This window comes from Chionomys nivalis, chromosome 5 (assembly GCF_950005125.1).
Source record: "Chionomys nivalis chromosome 5, mChiNiv1.1, whole genome shotgun sequence".
Lineage (NCBI taxonomy): Eukaryota > Metazoa > Chordata > Mammalia > Rodentia > Cricetidae > Chionomys > Chionomys nivalis.
In genome coordinates, this window is record NC_080090.1 from 16,137,561 (window position 1) to 16,161,707 (window position 24,147).

Below are 24,147 nucleotides of genomic sequence, written 5' to 3' on the forward strand. Positions count from 1 at the left end.
ACACCCTGATTCTGTGTAACAACAGAGATGCTGAACTGAGGTGGACTCTATACCATGCCAGTTGACTCTGGGACAGAGGACCATTCCTGGGATTCGGTGGCTCACCTCCATCCATTCCTGCCTGAGTCTCTGATTCATTGGAGGACAGCCCCACAGTGGAACTAGACAGGGGAATCCCAGAGAACCCTCGCCCCACCCCAAACGGGCTAAGGTGACCCACCTTGGTCCTTGAATGGAATACCCTTGTGCACAAAAGAACCTGCTGGAAAAAGAAGGAGGCATGATTCTGGGGAGAATAAAAGTGAACATTTAATGCCACCATAGTTTGATTCTTTTAAACACCAGATTTTTTTTTTTTTTACAACATTTTATACCTCATATGCCACAAAGTCAGAGACCGTAGCCAGCAAACAACATCTTCACACCAGGAAATCGCACAGAGCTTAATGGTTTCGTGTCACCAGCTGATGAGACTATAGAATTCAATTCTTTTCTGGACTGTTCTCCAGACAGTCTGTTCATATTTACCATGATCAAGCCAACAGCTAACTTTTATATAGTTATGTAAAAGCCCACACACAAATCCCAGCCTGCATACAGATTGCTGGGGACCTGCCCAAAGCAGAAGAGTTAAAATTTTGACTATTGAACAAATGACCGTGTTTGAAAAATTAACAGCAAACACTCGAGAGCTAAGAACTTAATTTTTAAAACAGCACCAATCCTCTACCCAGTTAAAACAGTGACTCTGAAACATCTGACTTAAAATGAAGGCGTATGGACTTGCGAAGTCACCAATTCTGATACAATCGATGCACCTGGGCAGGTCTTGTCTCCAATTCCCCAATGGGCCCATTTCTACAGATAAGCATATTGATATATACATACATACATCACTCACGTGGACTCTCACAGCCAGAGCTGGAAGAACGGCAAAGATCCTGTACCACAATGTCCTCATTTTACAACTTAGAAAATCCGAGTTCTGGAAGCGTTGCTTGTGTGTCCCAGGCCATAGGTAAGTCTACTGTTGACAATGGAATTAGACTCGGGGCGTTTGTCTGAGGCCCCTCATCTGTGTTACATGTGCTTTGCACAAACACACCCATATTTACACATACTGGCACAGAGGAGCAGTGTGTGTTCATGTGCACACTCTGGGTGTAAGATGGTCTAACAGAGAGAGTCCAGGCGTCTGGGCTCACGTCCCAGGTCTGCTGTGAGTCCCTTCTGTGACCCGGGTCAGTTAGTGACTGTGGATGTCATTTTCTTCATCTATATATGTCCTTCCCCACGCTGGGGAGAGCTTCCAAACCATGTGCCACCAGCCACACCATCCCTTTCTTTCCCAACTATCCCAGGAGGGTAGCTTTTATGACTCCTACACACAGTGCCTAATACAGGGGGACCTGAGGCCCAGCAGAACGCAGCAGCCTACCCAAGGTTTATGGCTAGTGATGGCACCAGCTGTGGCCCTGGCTCCCCGCTTCCTAGCTCCATGCTTTTCCTGCCAGTTCTAGCTGCCTCTCAAATGAGACCACTGGCCCAAGCCCCTCTCTGCCTTTCAGAGATCCAGCGAGGGGACACATGCCATACGTTTTATGGGTTGTAAGACTCACTAAAGTGCTTTGGTTTCTTTAACAAATACATCGTTACAACATCTATCCAAGGCGAGGACCTCTTGGGGAAACAATACTGTCAGCACTTTCCTCAGGAGCTGTGTGGGGACCCAGTTGGAGGAGGCTCCTGCATCCTCTGCTACCGAGGCCCAGGGAACCTGCTTTCCAACTTCGTCACCACGCCAGCTTGAAAGGAAGAACTCGGTCTCAGTCCCTTTGGCTGCCTACTAGAGAGACAGCCAAGCAAAGCTCTGCGCTTGGAGGAGGAGATCCCACCCCTGGCCCTTCCCTGGCCCATGTCTCTGCTAATAGACTTTGCTGGAGTAAAGAAAACAGAAGAAGACAAATACAGACTGAGCAAGCACATGCTCCAACTCAGAACATGGAGGGCGTTCTTGACCGGGGTGCATACATAGATCCAGAAACACGAGCGGTGCTACGGACAATTCTGAGGAGACAAACCAAGGATGATGTCACTGCAAATCAAGCCTGGCGGTGCAGGAGGCTGGCAGTGTGGAGAGCAGAGACAAGACGACTCCTCCGGGGAAGGCCACTCTAAGTGTACCTAAAACGAATGCGTGACTCTGGGATCGGAACGCTCGCTCCCACAACTGTGACACCGGAAATTGCTGTATGTGGAGAATGTTAGGCCTGGGCCCTACCCACAGTGCCACACTGTGTCCAACACTGTGACGTCAGCTCAGGTTTTGCATACGTTCCCCCATCCCCACCCCAAGTAGAATGTGTTTGTTTAGGGATGGATAAATAACTCATAGGAATTTTCAAAAGGCTTTTTTTTTTTTTTGAGAGGATATGTAGGATTTAAGAGAGTTTCCTGGGTTAGAATTCTGCTTTTATTCTTATGGAAATGATGCAGAACTTGTCATTTCGAAATATGTTCTGTCTGACACACCAGGAAGATGTCTAAAGGATACAGTTTATACATTGTTTTACAAACAGCTTTGTAATGCCATAAAGTGGTTACAGATATTGTTCAGAAGACGAGAGAGGTATTCTGTGGGATGTAAAAGAACTGTGTTTCTGTCATTTAAAAAAAAAGTAGACCCATTCACCAATCATGTCTGTGAAACTCGCCCTCCACAGTTTAGCTTGGCATAGAGACCAGTGAGCTGGGCCAACCTCTCCCACTGTGGTGCTGTCCCACCTGTGTTAGCACTGAGGACATTTCTTTCAACATGGAAAGCTGGGCCAAGCTGGTGGGTGGTGGCAGGGATGTTCCAGGGGCAATGGCAGTGGACGGCTTTGTCAGCTTCAACTCCTAGAACACAGGGTTTTCAACCTGTTCCTAATGGGCCCCGGCTTTGGGTTTCAAAGATAAACTCCGCTAAAAGGGAGGAAATGTTTTTGCATTATGTCCAAGGAAAGAACAACATTTGGGAAATCTGTTTTCAATTCTGGAAGGAACTTGTTTTTAGTAATTTCTTTTACAGACCAGAATTCTTGATGGAATAAGGAGCCCCAAAAGGCAGTCACTTCGGGCTCAGGGCTCAGTTACAGATCAGCAAAGGTCATGTTTGCACTGGGCAAATTGTGGGCTCTTGCCAACCTCACCTTCGCTATGGGGAAGTCAAGGTCAGACAGCAGCTTCAAAATACAAATCTACCAGGGAGGCGTGTGAATGAGCTCAAATTAATGAGAATCTGAAGACCAGAGAAGGTGGCTGTTCCCTAGACCTGGCGTCCATGCCCAGATGCTTTTCTGGCTAGAATGGAAATCAAGCACTCCCTGAGTGTGTAGGTCCTTTTGAAGCAGCTCCCTACACAGTCTGAGTGCTTCTTCCTGGACACAAGGCCCCAAGCTTCAGGCTGAGTCCCGACAAATGGGACCTGCTTCCTGCCTGTTGAACATTTCTGTTGCCCACCCCCTGCCTCTTTCTTGGGGCTGTGTATGGCAGTCTTTACCCCAGGCTCTAGCTCAGGAGCCCTTCTCCTGCTTGGAGGTCATGGCTCGGGGTCATTGCTGCAGCACCAGGGGACCCACCTCTGCATTTGCTTCGTCTGCTCCCCGTGTTCAGAACATCATACCTGCCAGTTTCAACTCTGCCAAGATGAAAGTGAGAGACGGCTTCCTGGGGTGTCCGGGAGGGTTCAAGGAGGAGATCAAAGCCTCCAGCTCTGAGGGGAGCCTTGAAAGCCAAAACAAAGCAGCAAGGCAGGCTCCCTGGGAGCAGCAGTACTCCTCCCCACCCCCAGATGAGATGAACCAAGTGGTGGTTTCCCCCTGGGAGAATGATGCCCCCGTCTCAGATTTTTACTCAGCTATTTCGTTTTATTTTTTTCTTTCAGTTTTACCTGGCTGCAAACGCTTCTATCTCACATTAAATTCGTTGAAGCAGGGCTAGAGTTGGGGGGGGGGGCGCGGATGGACAGAATTTAAGTAAGGCCTATGTGCCTAAATATTCATTTTAAAGGAACAATTCCTGCCCTTCTATGGACAGATGATGAAACAGAAGTGAGTTTCTTGACGTCCTCTTTGCCCTCTTGTCCCCTCCCTTTGGCCTCCCAGTGGCACTGGCTTCAGATGGTAGGCCTACTTCTTTGCGCCTAAAGATTTGCATTCCCACAGGCAGCTCATAGGCAGGGTGGGAAGCAGGTGTATCATGGGAGACAGGGGTTCTCCACAAGTTATCAGTTAAGATAATGCAATGCCATGCGGTAGATTTGAGATGTTCACAGTTTACTTTGGAGGGGGACAGGATATGAGGACAAACAAGAGATACACACTATTTCACACAATATCTCCCCGCACCACACCCTGGTGGGTCCTGGGGGATGCCCTGCCACGTGGATGTGGCCTCCTAGGAGGCTTACCTGGCCCGGTGAAAGAAGCCTAGGGACACCGCCAACCCACCGGTGCTGTAACATGAAGTTGCTTGGAATGTATGCGAACAGGTCTTCATGGAGGCAGCTGAGGGCCTCTCCCCCAAGAGAACCTGCTGACTGCCAGTCTGCTCTCTGTGCATGAGTCAGCCTGGTCTCACTCCAGCAAAGGCACTGGGCTCTGTTGGCGGCCGGCTAAAGGATTCCCCGAGGCCTGGTGACCTCAGGGTTGAGGGAAAAAGCAGCAGGGACTAAAGCCAAGCTCATAGATGACTAACCAAACGAACCTGCTCTGGAGAAGGGAAAAGACATCCAGACGTGCTCACTTTTAAAATCTTTCCCAAACCAAGGCCTTTCATGAAAAACAAAACGCAGAAGTATGTTTGAAGCCAGCAATCAAAACAGATGTTCATAGTATTGGCATCCCTATGAGTCAAGAAGCTTCCAAGAACATTGCTGTTAAGCAGGCCCATGCACCCATGTGTTAGGAAGCTAAGCTCGGCCCTGAGCTCAGGACTCCTGGAGAATGGCACTGGGGAGGAGCTGTGGAAGATCTGGGGAGGCCCTGCTTCCCCAGGACACAGAGGGGGAAATGTGCTATTCCAGAGCTCAGGCCATTCAGCCAGCAGCTTGGGACCCCTCTTCATAAGAGTCAGCTCTTAGGAATGTGTGAAGGGGTACCTGTGACCCGTGGGGCTGTCTTTCGATCCACAGGGCTGACCTCTAGAACAGTCAAGCTGGTGGTCTCATCTGAGCCACGTTCTGGGTAGAGGATTAGGTGCCATGGCACTCACGTGACCGCAGCTTCTATGTGGTGTGTTCTGTTGACCACATACCATGCTGCGCTGGGATACATGTGTCCAGAGAAAGGGCTGGTCCAGAAATACAAAGTTCTTTCTCTTTGGGGAGCATCTGGGTTCGAGAAGTTGGTTAGCGGGAGGGCGTGGATGCAAAGTCCTCTTTCCAAAACCCCTGAGCATGTATATACACAGGCAGGCTGCGTAGGCTTCTGGAGAGAGAATTCTTGGTTCTCCTGGGATGCTCAGTTTTTCCGGCAGCCTATTGGCAGCCAATGCCTGGCTGTTCCATGCCTCAGTCCTACATCCCTAACATGGTCCAACAACCCTGAAGGCAGGGGAGTAATTTGAGAATGAAGTCCTCAGTTTTAGTGGGGAGCAAGACCTAGGTCTCCCCATTCATTCAGCTCTGACCTGCACATCTGGGGTCCTAGAATTTAGAGATGTGATTCCTCTCAGTGCCTCAGGACACCAAGGCCGCAGGGACAAGCTACAGAGGCTTTAGGATAGGTGAGAGCTGACCTCTTGCTAATGGACAGGATTTTGGGTGACAAAAAGCTATTCAACCCCAACCCCAAGCTTCCTTTTTCTAAATGGACGTCAAGTCCCTGAACCCGTGTAAGCCCAAGAGAGTCTCAACACAGACCACCTCCACCCTGTGTAATAATACCATATTACATGAAGACAAAGAAACAGGGTTCTGCTCAAGTTCTCCAAGCTTTCCATCCACAGGCTTTGGACTAGAAAGGAGCATGAACTTGTTTTGAGGGCCACAGATACATGAAACAAAGAACCGGTCACCCTGAACCCTTCCCCTTAAAGACATCCCTCTTCATCACTAATGCTCATGCGCACCCATTCCATGCCCGACCCTGGAGCTGACCTGCTGTTCATGGAAGGTGGCGTCTTCTGTCCCCTGCCCTCCTAAACTTCCCTGGGAAACACACTGGCTCATGCCAATGGAGTCTCCATGTTCTGAGTGGCCTTACCGGAACAACCATGAAAGACAGTTAACATTTATTCAGCTGCAATACTGATTAGGAAATAGCACAACAAACACAACTTCTTGGGAACAAACAGCAAGTCAGACCAAGAGAAAACAAGCTGCAAATGCATTTCAAAAACTGGGTTGAATTTTCGGGTTTTGTTGATTTCTTCTTGACTAGCACCATCTGGACACAAGAAAGAACGAACACAAATGTTTGGATAATCATAAAGATTTGCAAGGCACTTAATCCATCATTCTGGGTCGTCTTGTTGGTGTTCTGCTTTCAATGGCAATCCCGCGTCACCCTCCCCTTCCTCACGACTGCAAGGTAAGAATTTCTTGACTAGCAGTCCTTATGTACAGAGTTCTTCAAGGTTCCTCAAAGTGCTTTCTCAGTCCCACGGGTTTTCCCATCACTTCCTCCTTCCACGTGTTGGTGTCTTTACCTTTCTTCCCTACAGAAAGCAAAGGAAACATCACCTTTCGCTCCTCGCTCACTCCAGACTTGCCACCATCCTTCATCTGCATCCTAGTATCTTGAGCGTTGCCAGCACAGAGGGCCTGGGAGGGTGGTGTCCTGCTGAAGTCCTAGGGAGCGAGGGCCTGACGGCTTGGAGCCCGCTGGTCCTTATCGGCGCCTGGAGGTGATGTCAAAGCAGGTGATCATCATGAGATGGGCCTTGCAGAAGTTGACACGGCTCTCCAGGCGCTCTGTCACGCCCTCCAGCGCCTCCAGGTACTCCAGGGAATCCAGCTGCAGGACCTGCTCCAAGTCAACTGAAAGAGAAGGGAGCTCCTGGAGATGGGACAGCTACTCATAGGAAGGGCTACCTCCCCCTCCTCCCCCCGGGCTAAGGTCTCCTGAGGTGAGAACGTGAATATTCCCTCCTTCCTGCTCCTCAGCACCTGTCGGGGAATGGCACACACACCTATCGTGGTTTCTAGCTCCTAATATTCAGAGACGGTTCTGAGGAACAGGGAGGTGGTCTAGAACCTTCCTATGTTTGCCCCAGCTGCCTCCAGCACAGATCTGTTAACCAAGGCAAGCAACTCTAGGGTGCTATGGCAGCAAGAGTCTGCCTTTCAGGAGTGGTGTTACCTGAGTGACATGCACACCCCACCTCCCTAGAGAGAGCAGGCTCCCATTCCTGTACGATCTTACTCACTGGTCACTGGGGAGGGGGGGATATGATGTTTAAAACACATGTATTAATAATTAAAATTCCCTTGAGCTCAAAAAGTCAGGTTGAGTCATATAACCATGGTGCCTTGCACCCAAGGTCTTTGTCCATTCCCTTCCTCAGGGCAGAGGTCTGGGGTCCCTTTGCCCCATTATGACTTGGCGGAGTGGTAGACGGCCTGGTCCCTTGTTCTAGGGGTACTGTCAAAGGTCCACATGGGAATGAAGCATGGACAACAGTGTGGGTGGCCTGGCATGGGCCACATCACCTCAGCTGGCATCATTTCTTAAACAGGAACGCAAGGGGAGCAAGTGACAGGATTCCTGCCCTCTCCTCCTTGAGTTTCTGACAAGAATGGCACTACAGATGAGATGACGTGCAAACCTGCTACAGACACGTGTGGTCTGTGGTGGAGTGGGGTTCTCTCTACAGGGGCAGCCTCCATCTAATCAGAAAGGGTCCCTGTTAACGGTTATATTGCCAGTGCAGACTGCAGCTAGAAACGGACCCAGGGCCCTGCATCTCAGCCCAGGGTACTGAAATCAGAACCTCACCCTTCCGTAAACACATCAGGCGACATCACAGGCCCTGGGAAGAGGCAGCAGGAGGAAAAACTAAAACTGGAGGTGGATCTCCACACATGGCCGTTCTAGCACGGTCTGCAGCCCATCTGAGAGCATCAGCACGCAGTCTCCTTGATTTTTTTTCCAATTCCTGTTTTAAATTTATCTTTTTTTTAAAAAAAAAATCTGTATTTCCCCCTTTCATGTAAGCTTCTATCCATTGTTTTTCTCAACATCAAAAAAAAAAAAAAATTACTGACTCTTGACATGGACCAAGGCAGGAAGAGAGCAATCGCCCCCTCCAACCATCTGAGGCCCACGTGTACTGATAGGCAAACTCATTCACATCCCAGAAAAAAAGAGGAAGTTTGGAAAATGAAGATCATTTTCAAGCGTGCCTTGGGCATAAGCTGCTTTTGAAAAACAAAATTCTAAGAAGCTGTTGAAAATGTGGGTTCTGCCTAAGGGAAGCCCCTGTGGTTAGGAAGGACCCGGGGACCCATGGGAGAAGTGAGTGAGAGCAGAGAAGGGGAAAGAGGCATGGGGTGTGTGTTAATGTCTCAGTCACATTTTAGCTCATGTCCTTGTTCCTATGCTGGTCTCGTTCTACCTTAGATGAAGACACTGTTGTCGGGATGGTTGTGTCTTCGTCCAAATCCCCCACCAAGGAATTAACCATGTACCATGGAAGCAGGCATTGAAGCATCTACGGCCAGGAGCCGCCAGCTGACTGAACTCTGAGATAACTGCAGCTCTTCCCGCCAGATGCCAAATACCCTCTCTAGGCCATGCAGCCTAAGCACTCATTCCGGCTTAGAATCACCTTGTGAGACAGGCTTGGCCACTCTTCTTTTTTACACTAAGGAAACCAAGACCCAGAGAGTCAAACATTCCCCAAAGTCACACAGTCAGCATAAAGCAAAAAACAAAAACAAACAAAAAAAAACCAACCAGTATCCAAATCAGGTCTACGGGACCTTGAGCAGAGCCACAGATGCAATGACAAAAAGTAGGACTCTCTGTCCCATAGGCTACCCAGAAAGAGGCAGTGTGACAGTGGGTCATTGCTCTCAGTGGGTACCATCAGGAACTGGTAGAACCTGGCCCTTCTGTACCGCTCTCATTTCCACTCTGGTTTTAAACCAGCTCTTTGGGACCCAATCCTAAGCTGCTGGGCTCTACCTGTGAGTTGCCTGTGAGGGAGCACCAGGAGGGGGTGACCTTAGGAGAAGAGTGTTCCATAAGGGGTGCAGGTAGCTGAGGGTTGGTGGGAAGAGCTGAGCAGGAAAGTGGGGGAGAGAGTGTTTGTAATGCTGCTGACATATTTTACCCACGGACAAGTCTTCCAGGATTGGTCCCAAATCAATGTACTAGCCAGGGCAAAGTTAAGCCTTATTTTGCAGTAAATGGAATGGCGAGGAACAAGTAAATTAGAGATAATCCAGTCTAGCCCTCAACAGGAACAGTAGCATTGTGCAGAGTTACCAGGCGGTTAAGAGCACCTGGGCTTTTGGCTTAACGGACACAACTCCAGGGCCGGTCCCTCAGACTTACATTCACGAAGCCACTTGTTGGGGTCCAGCATCAGGTACTGTTTGGTTGCTTCCAGCTCCTTCATCAGCCACTCGTACTTGGCTCGGACCTCAGCGATTCTCTGCTGCCGATGCTCCAGGATTTTCAGCTTGGCGTTGAAGCACATGACCTCCTGCCCACAGAGGAAGTGGGGGTTGGAGAGGGAGAGAAGCAGAAGGCCATCCCTCTTCTCTGACTCTGTTCCACAGCCTCCTCCAGAAGGGAGGACTGGGAGAAGACCAATGACAAAAGCCCAGCTTCCCAGAAGCATGGCAGGGAGCCTTGTGGCCTCAACAGACAAGACACTCAACTCCCGGGAGACCAGCGAAGGCTGTTCTCACCTAGAAGGCACACGACCCCTCAAAATGTTGGTGTTCACTAGGGTGTAAAACCTCAAAACAAGAAACCAGAGAAGTCCCTGAGCCCATCAGGCCACAGCTCACTAACACTTAAGGTGTTCCAGAGAAGGAGCATATAGCGCCTATCCCACAACCCCCTGCTGCCACCCACTGCCCACACTGAGCCTCCCTGAGAAGGCTCTCGTGAAGTTCTACTCCTTAGGGCAGGAGCTGCCAGGAACTGGGACCCTTGGGAAGGAAGTGGCCTCACCTTGCTGGCGCCCCCTCTTCGTCGCTGAAGTCTCTCCACATCATCAATTTCATAGACTTTAATCTCAAAAGGTTCCCCAAGCCCCCTCTGGGTGCTCCTCAGGGGGCCATCCACCCAGCGGACCCCTGTGCTGCTGGCAGTTTTCCTCACAGGTGATGGGGTGTCGAGGGACAACGCCGGAATGAGCCTCCGCCTCTGAGAACCTAAGGCAAGAAGAGGAGATGCCGGTGAACTTGACCAGAAGGGAAAGCATAGGGTCATGATGAACATCCCTCATTAGCCACACTCAGAATGGACAACATCCTCCATCAGCTTTGGAGCCGTGTGTGAAGTCCTCCAGCCTCCCACTACCCCTTTGACCTCTTAACCCATCGTTTGCTTCATCCCCAGGTGAACAAAATCCTTGTTTGGCCTTTAGGGCCACCTCCTACCAGGCACTCCCAGCATCCCCCAGGGTATGCAGGGAAGGACATGAGCCAGGCTGGCACAACCCTGGCAGGGCTGGGTGTTCTGATGAAGTTATAGGTGTCCCGGCGACGGGAACAATGTCCTAGTGTTTGGTACTGTATCCGGAGGCCTGCTATAAGTGATGATGTCATAAACTACCCAAGAAGCCTTCTACTCTGTGGAGAAGACTGCAAGCTGCACCCCTCTCTCAGTTGTCCTTCTCTACGTGGGGGAGGTGATGGGGGAACCTCTGGCCTCACACACAACGGAAGAGAGCTCTGCCATCACACATGGAGCTCCTCCATGTGGAGAAGCCTAATCTGGTGTCTCAGATCCCTGCATGAGATGAGACAGGTACAAAGATGGCAGGCACTCTTCCTGAGTCTTCTCTTTGTGTGTGAAGGTTCATGTGTGAGCACAGGTGCTCACACGCATGTGGACAGGTGTGCGGTGGCCAGAGGTCACTCTTCAGCCATCATCCACCTTGGTTTTTGAGACATTGGCATGGATCTTGCAGAGTAGACTAGGCTGGCCAGCCAACAAGCCTCAGCGATCCACTTGTCTCTGTGACCCCAGCACTGAGATTACACACATCTGACTTTTTCTTTATTTTCTCTCCCTCTCCTCCATTCCTTCCACCCTCCCTCCCTTCCTTTTTTATCCCTTAATGTAGGTTCTGAAGACTGAATGCAGGTCCTCATACCTATGTGGCAAGCACTTTATTATGCCTGCTGCCTCCTTAGACCCAGAATTCCTTCACACAGATACATGAAGGGCATGTATTAATAGTCATTAATTGATTGCTGGGTTGTGGCGTGACAGAACCATTTCCAAGAGGTGACAGACCACTTTGAAGAGGTTGGTCCTAGTGGCAGAAACTTAGGTCACTGGGGAAAGTACCTTTGACATATCTCAAAACACAAACTATAAATTGCTAATAAATAGCTGGGTGATGGTGGTACACACCTCTAATCCCAGCACTCGGGAGGCAGAGGCAGGCGGATCTCTGTGAGTTCAAGGACGGCCTGGTCTACAGAGCTAGTTCCAGGACAGGTTCCAAAGCTACAGAGAAACCCTGTCTCGAAACAAAACAAAGCAAAGAAAAATTGCCAGGTTGCTGGTGGGATCTGGGGTAAGTGTCAGCAACAGAAAACCACAAGAAGTAGAAACCGCCAGCTAAGTAGATATCCTAAAGCATACTGCCCCTTCATCAGCCAGCACATGGTCAAGACAAGTAGACATTCGGTGCATAAACACAACACTTGGGTTGATAACTCTCTTTCTAAATTTGTATCATGAATGGGTCAGGTTTGGTTTAAGAAGTGCAGAACGGGCTGGGCAGACATTGTTCCCCACTAGGCCAGGTTATCTTCACTCTAATTCAGAGCTTGAGGCTACACAGTGGTGTGTTGCCTACCGCAGAGGGCTAGCTAGGAACTGTGAAGAATCAATGGAAATCTACTCACACAAGTTCCTCTTGAGAGTTTATAACGACTTTCCGTTGCTGACTACGCTCTATTGTGTGCTTTTAGTACAGTTCTAACTCTACAGAATGCACCTGTTCCCACGTGCTCAAGGGGTGATGCCACCTGGCTGTACCTTTTCCAGGCTCTCACTATGCTCACTGAGAATGTGCCCCTTGAATGCACCCCACTATGTTGCAGCAAGTGGGCCATACACTTGCTGCTCCAAACCGGGGCTCCCATGATTTATTTTCTCAGCCTCCAAAGCCATCCACTCTATCTGTCTGTGTAAGGACAGGCCCTTCCCCCATAGCCGTCTTCGCTTGCTTTGATTTGCAGGATCTTGCCTATGGCAGAAAGCTTCCTGCGCCGCTGGTCGGCAGGATGTGCCCAGCACGTGGCCGTATGTCTCTGTTCGCTGCTCCCTTTTACTATTTTGCTTACTCCTCTCTCTGAATATTTCACACCTCTCAGAGTTGTCTTACGCCCCACGAGGCTGCCCATCCTCCCACATCACCAGCTCTGCGATCAGTGTCTGGCAACTGCTGCAGGGCAGATCCCGGGTGCTCCAGAGGCCGGTGTCTTACAGGTGTGCTCTACAGAGCGACACTGTTAGGAAGAGATAGAGCATTTGGAAGATGGGGCAGAGTAGGAGGTCTTGGGTAGCTGGGGACATGACTTTGAATGGAATTGTGGGAATGCAGCTTCTTTCTCCCTTTTCACTCCCAACCACCATTGCGTCACTCTCTACTCCTTCTGGGATGTGCTGCCTCAGCACTGGCCCAAAACCAAGAAGGTCAACGGATCACGACTGAACCCAGAACATGAAATAGCCTCTCTCCTTTCTAAGACGATCATCTCAGACATCAGTTTGTAGTAACAAAAAACTGTCTAATGCAATAACTAAAAATGAAGTTCACTAACATATGGTTTTTCTATGGAAAGAATGTCAGACTATTGCTCTTAGTTTTATAATAATAATATGCCCAGCATTATTTATCAAACCCACCATTTTTCTTGTACATAAGAAAATTGAGGCCCAAGAAAGGCAAAGTAAAAGTCACTAAGCTTATGGCCCCAAGTTTAATCTTTTCCATACGCCGTGCTGTAAGCCCAACCTCACGTGCTGTTCGTCAGCGTGGGTCTCTAGGAAGGGCTTGAATGGTGGTGACACACGGCAATGCTGGATGAACTCTACTGCTACACACACATCACATGGAATTCAGAGGGCTCGTGGCTATTTCCCAGCAACACAATTCTAATTCTTTCCCAGTAAGAAAACAACTAAATCACCGCAGTTCTCCGGATGCAAAGGCTATCCCAGATAAAAGATAACTGCCTTCTTTGCAATTCTAAATCCCAGACATCGCCCGTGACTTAGGACTGGCCGTCTAGTTAGAAGTACCCTTTGAGGAATCTTATGGCTTCTCTTAAAGAAGTTGTTTGTGATTTATGTTGATCGTGTCTGACAGCCAGCATCTCTCTTAATAATAATCATAAATAAGCCAGACAAGGTCACCTAACCTGAAATGAGCCCATCTTCCCAGCCGTATCCATCACCGAGCCCTCAGTCCACGGTGGCTGAGCACAAAGGTCTAATGCTTGGGATACTCCGTATTAAATCCCATCTCCAGCCCCTTCCCTGGCATTTTTATGTCACCCCATTTTCCTTCAATAGCTTCTGAGAGGAGTCCCTCGGAGGGCAGCGGCTACGAAGGGAGTTGGCTCTGGGCAAGGAGAGATGCAGCGTCCACCGCCTTGCTCTGAGCAGTTACGTACACTTTGCTTCCTTTCGTTCGTTTGCTTCCCTGCTTCAGTCCAGTGTCACAGCCAAACCAATGTACTAAGAAGCCTTGATTAGAAAGTTTAAGGCAGTGGAAGAATAAAGTAACTGGGTTGCAAGGCACTAAATTAGAAAACAGAAACACAGTCCACCGGGAAAACACAGGTGAACCTTGAAGCGAGCCTTGCGCTGTTCTGCAGGCTTTGAAGACTAACACTGAGCAAGCAGTAATAACAATGCCTGTCAATCAAGTACTAGGAAGGCTAGCATGTTTATTTCCCATGAAGGCTGGTGTTTTTAAATATCTTGCTATTTTTAGCAACTAACACCAGTGCGTTTCAGGGTTCCTGACCCCGGGGATAGGCCACAGTGGCTGCCTTGTTTGCGCCAAGCGCTTGTCACTTGTCACCCCATCTTACATGGGGGTCGTCTGCAAAGCTGGAGACAGGGATGAAATAAGAGCTGAGTGTGAGCATAGCAGACTCAGAAACACACAGCCAGGAAATGCAGAAGCCACAGCGGCAGCAGCCACAACAGCGCCTGAGCATGCCCGAAATGGAGGGCCCTCACTGCTGCCTCGTGACATGATCTACAATGGCTGGACAGATAGATGGGCCTCTCTAGATCACGGCATATGGTAATGGGAAACCATAAGCTTACATTGTCCCTTGAGATGGAATTCTGTGATCCCAGGAAGACAAATGGTTTATGGTGGGCATTGATCTCAGCCCTTATGTGGACCAGTCCCTTGTAGAGCCTGGGGGTTACAGCTGGCAGGAAACAGGCAAAACCAATCCCATGGCCGGTCGTGGAAGCCCAGGGGCTGTTCCTGAAGCAGCTACCATCGAGAGAAGGCTCCGTTTATGCATGTCATCCCGTCTCTTAATCCCGGCCAGGCTGGTGGCACTGACACACAGGGCAAAGGATCAAGAAAGCTCTTGATTGCAGAGCCTGGCAGGGCATACAGGACAGTGAACAGGCAAGACAGGCCACGAGGACATTATACTCCACTGTCCTCACTCAGCAGAGGTTCAGGAGTATACACAGGGCAAATGATTTTATTTAGTTAAGAACAAAAATCAGAAGCTTCTGCACTGAGGACAATTTCTTTAGCATCCAGTGAGAGACGGATGGTTTCAGGAAAAACTCTCATGGTATCTATATTCTCAGTACCTTTGCCTTTGTCTCTGAATTTCCCTCCTGACTGTCCTCTGAGTTCATGAACTCCATGGCATCTGGGCCACCAGCTCTGACCTTGGTCTTTTTTTGTCCGACATAACTTGCTGTCCCATGTCCACCCCAAACTCCAAGGAACCCATCAGTAGCTCAGATGTAAGGTACCTTCTGACGGCATACTCTGGATATGGCAGAGAGTCACACTACAAGCAGGTGGGCAGGACAGCATGGACACCTACTGCCTATCACTTAGGGAGGGGTGTTGCAGGAAACCTGTGGTTGTTCTGTGTTTTGGGTGCAAGTGGAGACTAGCCCTCTCCCACCCCACTTTCGATGAACTGACGTGCCCCATATCTCCAGGAGGGGGATCTGTAGGGTCTTGGAGGCCACCAGACTCACATATGGGCTTCTATAGTCAGAAGGGCAGGGGCTCTGACCCCTCAGAAGGTTCTAGACTGCAGTAGTCTCAGCCTTTGAGTAGAAACACGTGCACGTGAAGGCAGAAGTGACGGAAAACAGAACAAGCAAGAATGAGCTCCCTCCTGACACCCCCACAGCTAGCATCCCCCAATACCCAGGCCCCCCACAGCCTGCATTTCCCAGTACTCAGGCCTTCAGGAAAGTCTCTGGGGATTGTGTCCTCAGTCAAGGTTCCAGGCAGCAGGATACTGAGGAAAGACTCCAGTTCCAGTACCTGGACACACTCCCACGGCTGGTCAAAAGCAAGGGAGACGAACCTTGCTTCCATCCCGGAAGCCTGATGCCTCTGTCCTTCTAGCCCATGTCTGGTGCCTACCTGAATTGGACCGCTTCTTTGGGGTCTTGAGGCTCCTGCACCTCCCTCCTACGGAGCTGCTGTTCTCACTCATGGAGTCCTGGGCCGAGGATGCGCTGCCGGTGGCCTCGCTGTCCCTCATCATACTCTCATAGCCACTGCTGCCGCCGCTGTGGTAGAACAAGGCTGTCTTCCCCATGGCGGGCGGCAGCTCCCCACTCAGGACGCTGCTGTTGTCACTGCCATGCCCGCTGCTGCAGCGGTGAGGCTTCCGGGGAGGGGTGATCTTGCTGTAGGGTGAGGGCAGAAGGTGGGCGGCTGCAGGCTTGTCCTCCGTGGGAGCTCCACTGCGCTCCTCTGCCTCTGCCCGCAGCTGTGCGCTCCTGGGGCCCACACTGCCCTGCAGCAGCTCGGAAATGCGCCCATTGACAGCTCTCAGGGGCAGTTTGGAAGCCAGCCCAGAGCCCCGGCTTCTGCTGAGCGACTGTGTGGACCAGGACATGTGCTTTCCGCTGGGTGGCAGGTTGGAGCTCTGGCCCACAGACTGTGGCAGGGACTTGGTAGAGAAGCTGAGGGTTTTGGTGGTCGAGGTGGACAGGCTGCGAGATTTGGGACTGGCCAGCAGGAGCTTGCTCACTGCAGAGATCTTAGACTGGCTGGCCTTGGGAGAGGCCCCTGCAGACTGGGTGATGCCACAGCTGGGTGGTGAGGCCCCTGTGCTGCGACCCAGGCTCCTGCCAGTGCGAGGCATGGTGCTATCTTTGCCGGCATGCATGCGGGAGCTGACGGATGACAGACTTTCCGCCCTTTCCAGGGACAAGCATTCATAGTGGCTGACTGTTGTCCTGCCAAGAGAGTTGGTTCTGCTGGCCAGCTGCTCCAGCTTGGCGCTGAAGAGCTTACTGCTGCTACTGGCATCCTTGGTCTTGCTGTTGGACTCATCAGGGAAGCAAGCCAAGAAGGTAGCCGGCTGGTTCAGTGGGCTGCCGGTGCTGCTGCTGCTGCTGCCACTGTGTTGAGGGCTGGCCCTGTTCTTCTGATCCAAGCTAGATTTGCGGACAGGAGGCAGAGGCGGTGTTCCTTTGGGCCGTGCCAAGACACAATGCTTGGGTGATGCCACCTTCCTCTCCAGTGTTGTCTTCGAGGACTGGATACCCAGAGCCCCGCTGAAGCCATTGCTGTCTGCCAGGCAATGGTAGAAGCTGTCCAACGCCTCATGCCTGTCAGCTTTCTGAAATGCCCTTGGGAGGCTGCTTGACTTGAGGTTTTTGTTGGAATGTATGGGACTTTGGGTCCCCAAGCCAGGCAGGGCCATCTCACAGCCATCCACAACTCTCCTGATGTTGTCAGTCACCTGCAAGGTAGACGCCTCTCCGCTGCTGATGCTGAGCCTGTCACTGGAGCTGGGCCTGCCATTTGGCTCCTGTTCTGACTTACCTTCAGTCGTCAGGGAGCTTGTGACTGCCTCGCCCCTCACCCCTTCCTCACCGGGGTAAGCGCTCTCCTTTTTCACCTCTTCTTCTCGTTTTAGCCAGGGATCCTCAAACTTCATCTCGCTTCTTGCATTGGCTTCCTTGCTTTCCTGGGACTGGACTGTTTTGGGGGCTTCCTTTGGGGTGGCAGTGGAGGACTCAGACTCTTGCACATTTCGGGGGCTCATGGCAATGCAGGGGTAGACTGTGATGTTGGTCTTCATGGGGATGTAGCCTTCACAGCTACTCAGGTTGGCCGTGTTGGAGATGGTGACCATGGCCTTGCCTAGTGTGGAGATTTTGCAGCCTTTGACGGGAGTGGCTTTGTTGACAGATTCTTCCCCCGTCTCAGACAAGATGAGTAGATTGTCAGGGCCCACCTCGGGCTTCTCTCTGCATACCACAGCGGTGTTCTGGATGGTGTTGACGAACTCTGCAGCTGGGGGTTCTGCCATGGCTTCCCCATGCCCGAAGCACGTCTGCGCTATGAAGCTGTGGCAGGACTGCTCCCCATCGCTGCCCGTGCTCATCTCACTTAGCCAGGAACTGATGGAAGAACGCCGGCTGCCTGCTTCCCGCGTCTTCTCATCCAGGCCCAGCTTGGGGAGTGGCAGGAACTGCGTGATGCTCACCTCTGAGACGGGGGCCATGCTGGAGTAACATTCCAGGTCTTCACTGATGCTGCTGATGATGCTGACGGGCCGGGAGCCTGAGGCCAGGGCCTGAACGGAGCAGTCGCTGTTGAAGCTGATGATGCTGGTGGGACGGCCACTGTCAAGCACCCCGCTGATGGTCAGCTCCTCCACCAGTGTAAACACCAGCTCATCCTCCCCGTTCAGTTCCAGTGGCTGCTGCACGGTCACCATCGTGGTGCTCAGAATCTCCTTCTTGGAGTCTGCAGGAGCACCTTCCTGGTGCCCATCTTCAACCAGGGTTCCTGAAAACCCTTCACTCCCAGCAGACATGGATTTCTTCAAAACCTGGGGACTCATTCCAACCGGGGGAGTACGGACGTCAGGCTGAAGCAAGGACTCGCTGGAGGCCATGCCAGAGTCCTTGCTCAGGGAAGGTGGTGGGGCAGAGGAAGGCAGGACCCCCTTCTGAGTATAGACTTTGCATCTCTGGGAGGGAGAGCTGGGGGGTTTGTACTCTGAGGTCTTGGACAGGCTGGCAACGCCTAGCCGTGGGGAGCCCATGGGTCTGGGCTTGCCCTCCACAAAGCCACATGAGTTCAGACTCTCCCGGCTGCTCTGGAGACTGGGACTCTGTGTGAGCTGGGAGGTACTGTGCTGGCTACTGCTGCCCGGGATGCTCCGAGGTGAGGCGGGACTAGGGCTTCCGCTCCTTGTCACAGTAGGCACAGGGGACCGTCTCTGCTGCACCCTGGAGGCTGGAAGCTCCGTGCTTTCCCTGTCGGTGGTCAGCTGGCCATTGTCTGACCCGTTATCTTCTTTATCAGACTCAGAGAGTGTATCTGGCCCTGCGCCTTGGCTTAAGGAAACACATCTACCTGCCTGCTCTGGCCCGAACTGGATGGGCAGCTCTTCAAAAGGAAACTTGTTGGGTTCTTCGCTGCCGTCAATGCAATCTAGTCTTTCTTGCAGCTCGGCAAAGGTATTGCACTTCAGACAGTCCCTTTCCGACTTGTTGGCTGCAGCTTCTGTTGCCTCCACAGGGCGGCTGTCACCCCTAGTCTTCTGTAGGGCCGGCACGATAGGCACAAAGTCTGGGGGGCCCTCGTTGTCAGTAAGCTCCTTGTCAGACAGGGCTGTGCCGTTGGGCCCGATGTAGATGACAGTGTCGCAGGACTGCTCACTGCTGGAGGAGTAGTCAGGGTCACTGGACAGTGGGGCGAGAGGGAATTCGGGATCCACCGAAGCCCGGGCATGGAAGGGTCTCAGCTGGGTAGGCCTGCGCATTCTGCCTTCCTCACAGGAGCTTTCTCCCCCGGAGGAACTCGATGTGTACTGCAGTGTGGGCAAGAGAATCATTAATGGGGGTTCTCTCGAGACAGCCCCCCCTCCTAGGCAGCCTGCGTCATATGGCAGGTGCAAGCTGCTAACTGGTCCTAGGCTCTTGAAGATCTGCCCGCGGAGGGGCCAGTATTCACTGGGCTGTGCCAGGACAACGTCCAGTTCCACGCCATGGCATGTGTTCCCATTTTACACCGGTGAATTAGCTTGAGAAAGGTGGTGACCTGTCCAGCACCACCTAGCTTCCTCAAGGCTATTCCCCTGCCTCAGACCACTGACCATGAAGACTCACTTGCCTTGTATATACATAAAAAGAATACACAAAGGAGAAGAAAGGATAAAGTCCCAAGCATCACTAGTTGGCCCATACATGTTTTTTTTAAGCTGTCCTAGCTTTGCTTCTGCCAAAGGAAGCGAACCTACCAACATCTATCAACTCAGCACAATGCAGAATCCAACAGATTAATGTGAGAACCCACAGCCCGAAGGCTCCTGAACATTCAAGGGTGGCAGAACCACATGAGTGGGCATTAACCATCCTCTCCGGAGCCAGCTCACTGAATGCAGCCCTCACCCCTGTAGGGCCACAGAGAGGACTGGTTCCTTCCTACCCCTAAAACAGTTTTCCTCTTGCAGTGGCAATCTATTAAAATAGTCCCTATCGGGCGTCAGGGCAGATAACTCAGGACAGCATCAACCATGAAAAGGAGACTCAACTGTCTCCTGTGTTGGTCAGAAGGCTTTTCTCTTCTGAGACTCTGGCTGCAGCTACCACACTTGCACAGTCCCTGGCGCTCAGAGAACAGCGATGCCGAAGGGCTTTCGCGATTCTCTTCTTATCCCCAGCGTATTCTCCCTCCCACAGAAGGGTCCCTTACCTTAGTCTTCTTCTTCTTCATCCTCAAGACCCTTGATGCAATCTGGATGGTGGACAGGGTCTCCGCGTAGCTGCTGGCTGCGGCCGAGATATGTGCTATCATGGTGGTGCGACAGTTCACGTTCCCCAGAGACTCCCTCAGGAGCATGGTGAGCTTGCTCTCCCTGCCAAGCAAAGTGGATTAAGGCTGCATTAGAGGGCCATGCCTCATGCTGGCTGTCAGGGCAGGACTTCAGGTTTGCGCGTGGCTATTTGGTTGTGGGTGGTGGTTTTCTTCCTTTTTTTTTTTTTAATGGCATACTAATTAGCATTGCTTTGCAGCATGGGGCTATTTGTAGTTGGCAGCTGAGCAAGTGCTTCTAACTCCAAGGATGGGATTCATGCAAACACCTCCCTTGGCACTTCTGTCCTGGCCATGATGGGCTGTTTTAGTGTGTCTGTTTGTGTGTATCTGACAGCGCACATAATGAGGCCTGGGAATAGAAACAAGGAGAGGGGATCAGGAGAAAATGGCTTTGTGACCAGTGATCTGGCATGCTATCTGCACACAAAGTCCTTTGTAGCAAGTTTCTGCACACTGGCAATCCCTATAATAGAAAACGATACTATGAACTTGCACTGAAGTCCCAAGTGTTTCTAATACGTACAAAATCCCCTTTATAGCATAGTGGCATGCTACAGTCATTGTCTCCCAACTCTGCTATTTGTACCCAGGATCACTGAAGGAAAAGACATCGGTATTCCCGATAAGTAGAGAAATGCAGACACAGTCCAAATAGTCACTTAGCAACAGCAGAACTTTCTAGAAAGGTTTCCTCTGGGAACTTGGCAGTTGCTATGTGGAATCACTATCTTGGTTAGTGATAACAAGGCCCAGGGCATTTCAGAGGCTTTCTAGGCTCTTTAAGAATTGACCCAAAAAAATGGCTTGTGTTTTTCCCTTCCCGAACTTTCCAGCGAGATCCTGCCCTGCTCCCTGAATCCTCCCCATGCATGAACTCTGACTAGGTGAAATGCCATTTCATCCCTGGAGCATCCCCTCTGGAAGGCCAGGGTGATCTCTGGGTTTCCTATGCTGTGTTTCCTATTCAGATGGGCGGGGTCCTCCTCAAGAGCATGTCCCTGCAGAATCCCCTAGAGAGGGACCATTCAGCTCAGCAGACTGTGTGGGAAGCTGGTCACTGTCAGCACAAAACATTTTATTTTATTTATTTTTCCATAGGACTTACGTCTGGCTTCAGGAAGAGAGTTGGTGGCACAATTGTTTCTTTTCATACCTGGGACCAATTAAGTTGTTCATTTGGGAATGATGGGCTGCCATGTTCCAGATCCAGACAATTTATAAATAAAACAGGGCAAAATGAACAGGGATAGGAGCTGTGAAAGGAAGGGATCGGGGGTATCTGATCATATTTGACTCCCTTCAAAGGATACCATGCAGGGATGTCGCAGGAGGAAGTTTGAGGCCCAGTCCTAACAGACACTTAGCCGAGATGATGTACCTGAGTGAACCACAGGAAGGGGAAGATGGATTCCATTTGGACTAGGCTGTGATCATATGCAATAAGCTCTGATAATTCATGGCAGTGACACACTATAAAATACCATGAACTGTGAATTTCGGGACACTGAGCCATGGCTGGTAGATGAAAATACAGTTTGTATTCCTGGGAACCTCTATGGGAATGACAATGTGGTCAACTGTCAATAGGTTACCTTGTTTTAAGCAAAGTTTCTATTGAAAAGCACCTTATTTAATATTTAAATTTTCATAAATAATGATGTTTATACAATATGTCTTTATGATAAAATACTACCAGGAGTGTTCAATAATTCCTCGGCTCTGAGAGATACGACAGTAGGTGTCTGATGGTCAGTCTCCCAGCGCACTGCCACTGTTCTCCTCTTTAACTGTTCATCAGCTGAGGAGTCTACAGATTCTACCTCTTCACCTTTTCATAGCTTCATCAGGACCTGTAGATGTGCCCTGCACCATCTCAGGAGAGGCTTCACATACAGTGAGCATGTTCTTCCTTCTCTCTGGCTGCATCATACTATTGATGCATTGACATTGGACTTGCAGCCAAAAGCATATTAACTCATACCTGAACGAAGCTTCTCTAAATCCCTTATTTTCTCCACGAGGCACCGTGCATCCTTTTGTTCTCTGTTCTATCAGAAAGCACTTCAGTGACAAGCTAGGGAATTATTTGAAACAGTGAAATCTAGCTGGAGAGATGCCTCAGTGGTTAAGGGCACTGACTGCTCTTCCAGAGGTTCTGAGTTCAATTGCCAGCAACCACATGGTGGTTCACAGCCATCTATAATGAGATCTGGTACCCTCTTCTGGCACGCAGGCACACACAGAGGCAGAGTGTTGTATGTATAATAAATACCTAAGTCTTTTAAACAAAAGTGAAATTATAAACAGAAATCATAAAACATTCAAAAGCACAGAAGGCAGCATTCACCCTGTGACATCTCAGTGGGGAACATATGCGTCAGTGTCTCAAAAATTTCCCCCACCCTGTGCATAGTTCTTAAGTCACCATGAAATACACCAGGAATATTGACTTGGAGATTGCGAAGAAATTTTATCAAGTAGGCAATGTGCAACTATGGAATCTACAAATGTCCCCCCAGATGACTAAACTATGAAGTTCCTCGTGGGAAGTCTTGCTAATCAATGCACACGGCCAAATGCACACACTCCCGGCTCTTCATAGACTCTGTGTCAGGGAAAGATCCCAAATCAAATAGCATGATACAGCATTCCACCCCCACTGTCCCTGCTCCACATCATCCACATGTGGGATACAGCTGTAGATAAATATCTGTGGCTTTTTAAAAAAAGAGTCCACATGGCTGGAGGAAGCCATGACGTGTGTGTTGCTTGGCAATCGATATCTTTGCAATCTTGTGGAAAGTCAGCAGAACTGCTAGCCAGACTGGCACAGGTCTCTAATCACGGGGGAGTGCAGCAGGCAGCTAGGAACTGTGGTCTGTTCAGCTTCAAAGTGATGCCTTGACTTGGAACAAAGACAACTGAGAAGGCAGGTGAAGAAGGAGTAGGTACCAACCATCACCAGCTACAGGCTAGGCAGAGCATTCTAGAGGGGACTCAGAAGGCTCTGAAGAGTTTTCAGGATGACAGTCACCACTAGGTCAAGACTGGAGTGACAAGAAAAGAAGCCTGGAGAAGCTTGCTGCCACGGCTCCAGCGTCAGGCTACCTGGACAGAGCAGCGGTATGGGGTCCCAAAGCCCTGGAGAACTGATTGGGTAGCAGCAGGAAGAGCCGGTGATGAGGCAGAGCTGAACACACCTGAGAAGGGACTGGATCACTTTTCCACGTAGTTATCTTTTATGAACACAGGTCCCAGCTCTTGCCTGTCCTGGCCATGCATATCTTTTCAAACGACTAAGAAAAACAGTCTTGTTTTCAAAAGAAGATAATCCTTTTATTAGATAAAAGGGTAGGAAGAGTGAGGAATAATTAACACATTGATGTTTTCCACTGCTGGTGATGGAACCCGTGGCCCTGAACATGTGGCAATCATTGAAATATGAACCCCAAGCCAAAGAACATATTTAATTATGAATAAGCTTTTTGAGCTGGAATCTCACTGTGAACCTCTGACGGTCTTCAAACTCACAGAGATCTACTTGCCTCTGCCTCATGATGTCTGAATTAAAGGCACGCGCCTCCACGCCTGGTCAGTAATTCTTCAAGAACACATACTTTAGAACAGGTGCAAACAAACCAGTGCTATGCAAGGCAAACTGGGTTCACTTCCTGTTCTCATAAGGAACTCTCATAGAGTGTTATCATCTAGTTGTTCATGGGTGCTATACAAAGCTCACAAGTATTTACCTCAGCTTTGTAGAAGAATGTGTCTGTTCCTACTGTGGAGTAATGACACATGGTAGCATCATTACTTAGACAGAATTATCAGCTACTGAATGTGCCTTGGGTTCCATAATATTCTATAATCTGTATTTGATAGATAGCA

General features: G+C 50.3%; 1 protein-coding gene across 2 annotated transcripts in view; it reads right to left on the minus strand.

The window, feature by feature from the left end:
* Positions 1 to 331: 331 nt before the first annotated feature.
* Positions 332 to 24,147, minus strand: part of Kif26b (kinesin family member 26B) — a 409,589-nt gene continuing 385,773 nt past the window's right edge. For both annotated transcript variants that reach the window (XM_057770142.1, XM_057770143.1), the window contains 5 exons: positions 20,137 to 20,299; positions 15,835 to 19,252; positions 10,170 to 10,372; positions 9,543 to 9,693; positions 332 to 7,021 (listed from right to left, as the gene is read on the minus strand). In XM_057770142.1, the coding sequence (XP_057626125.1) occupies positions 6,873 to 7,021; positions 9,543 to 9,693; positions 10,170 to 10,372; positions 15,835 to 19,252; positions 20,137 to 20,299 (4,084 nt within the window). In that variant the 3' untranslated portion in view covers positions 332 to 6,872. The remainder of the gene's footprint in view (positions 7,022 to 9,542; positions 9,694 to 10,169; positions 10,373 to 15,834; positions 19,253 to 20,136; positions 20,300 to 24,147) is intronic.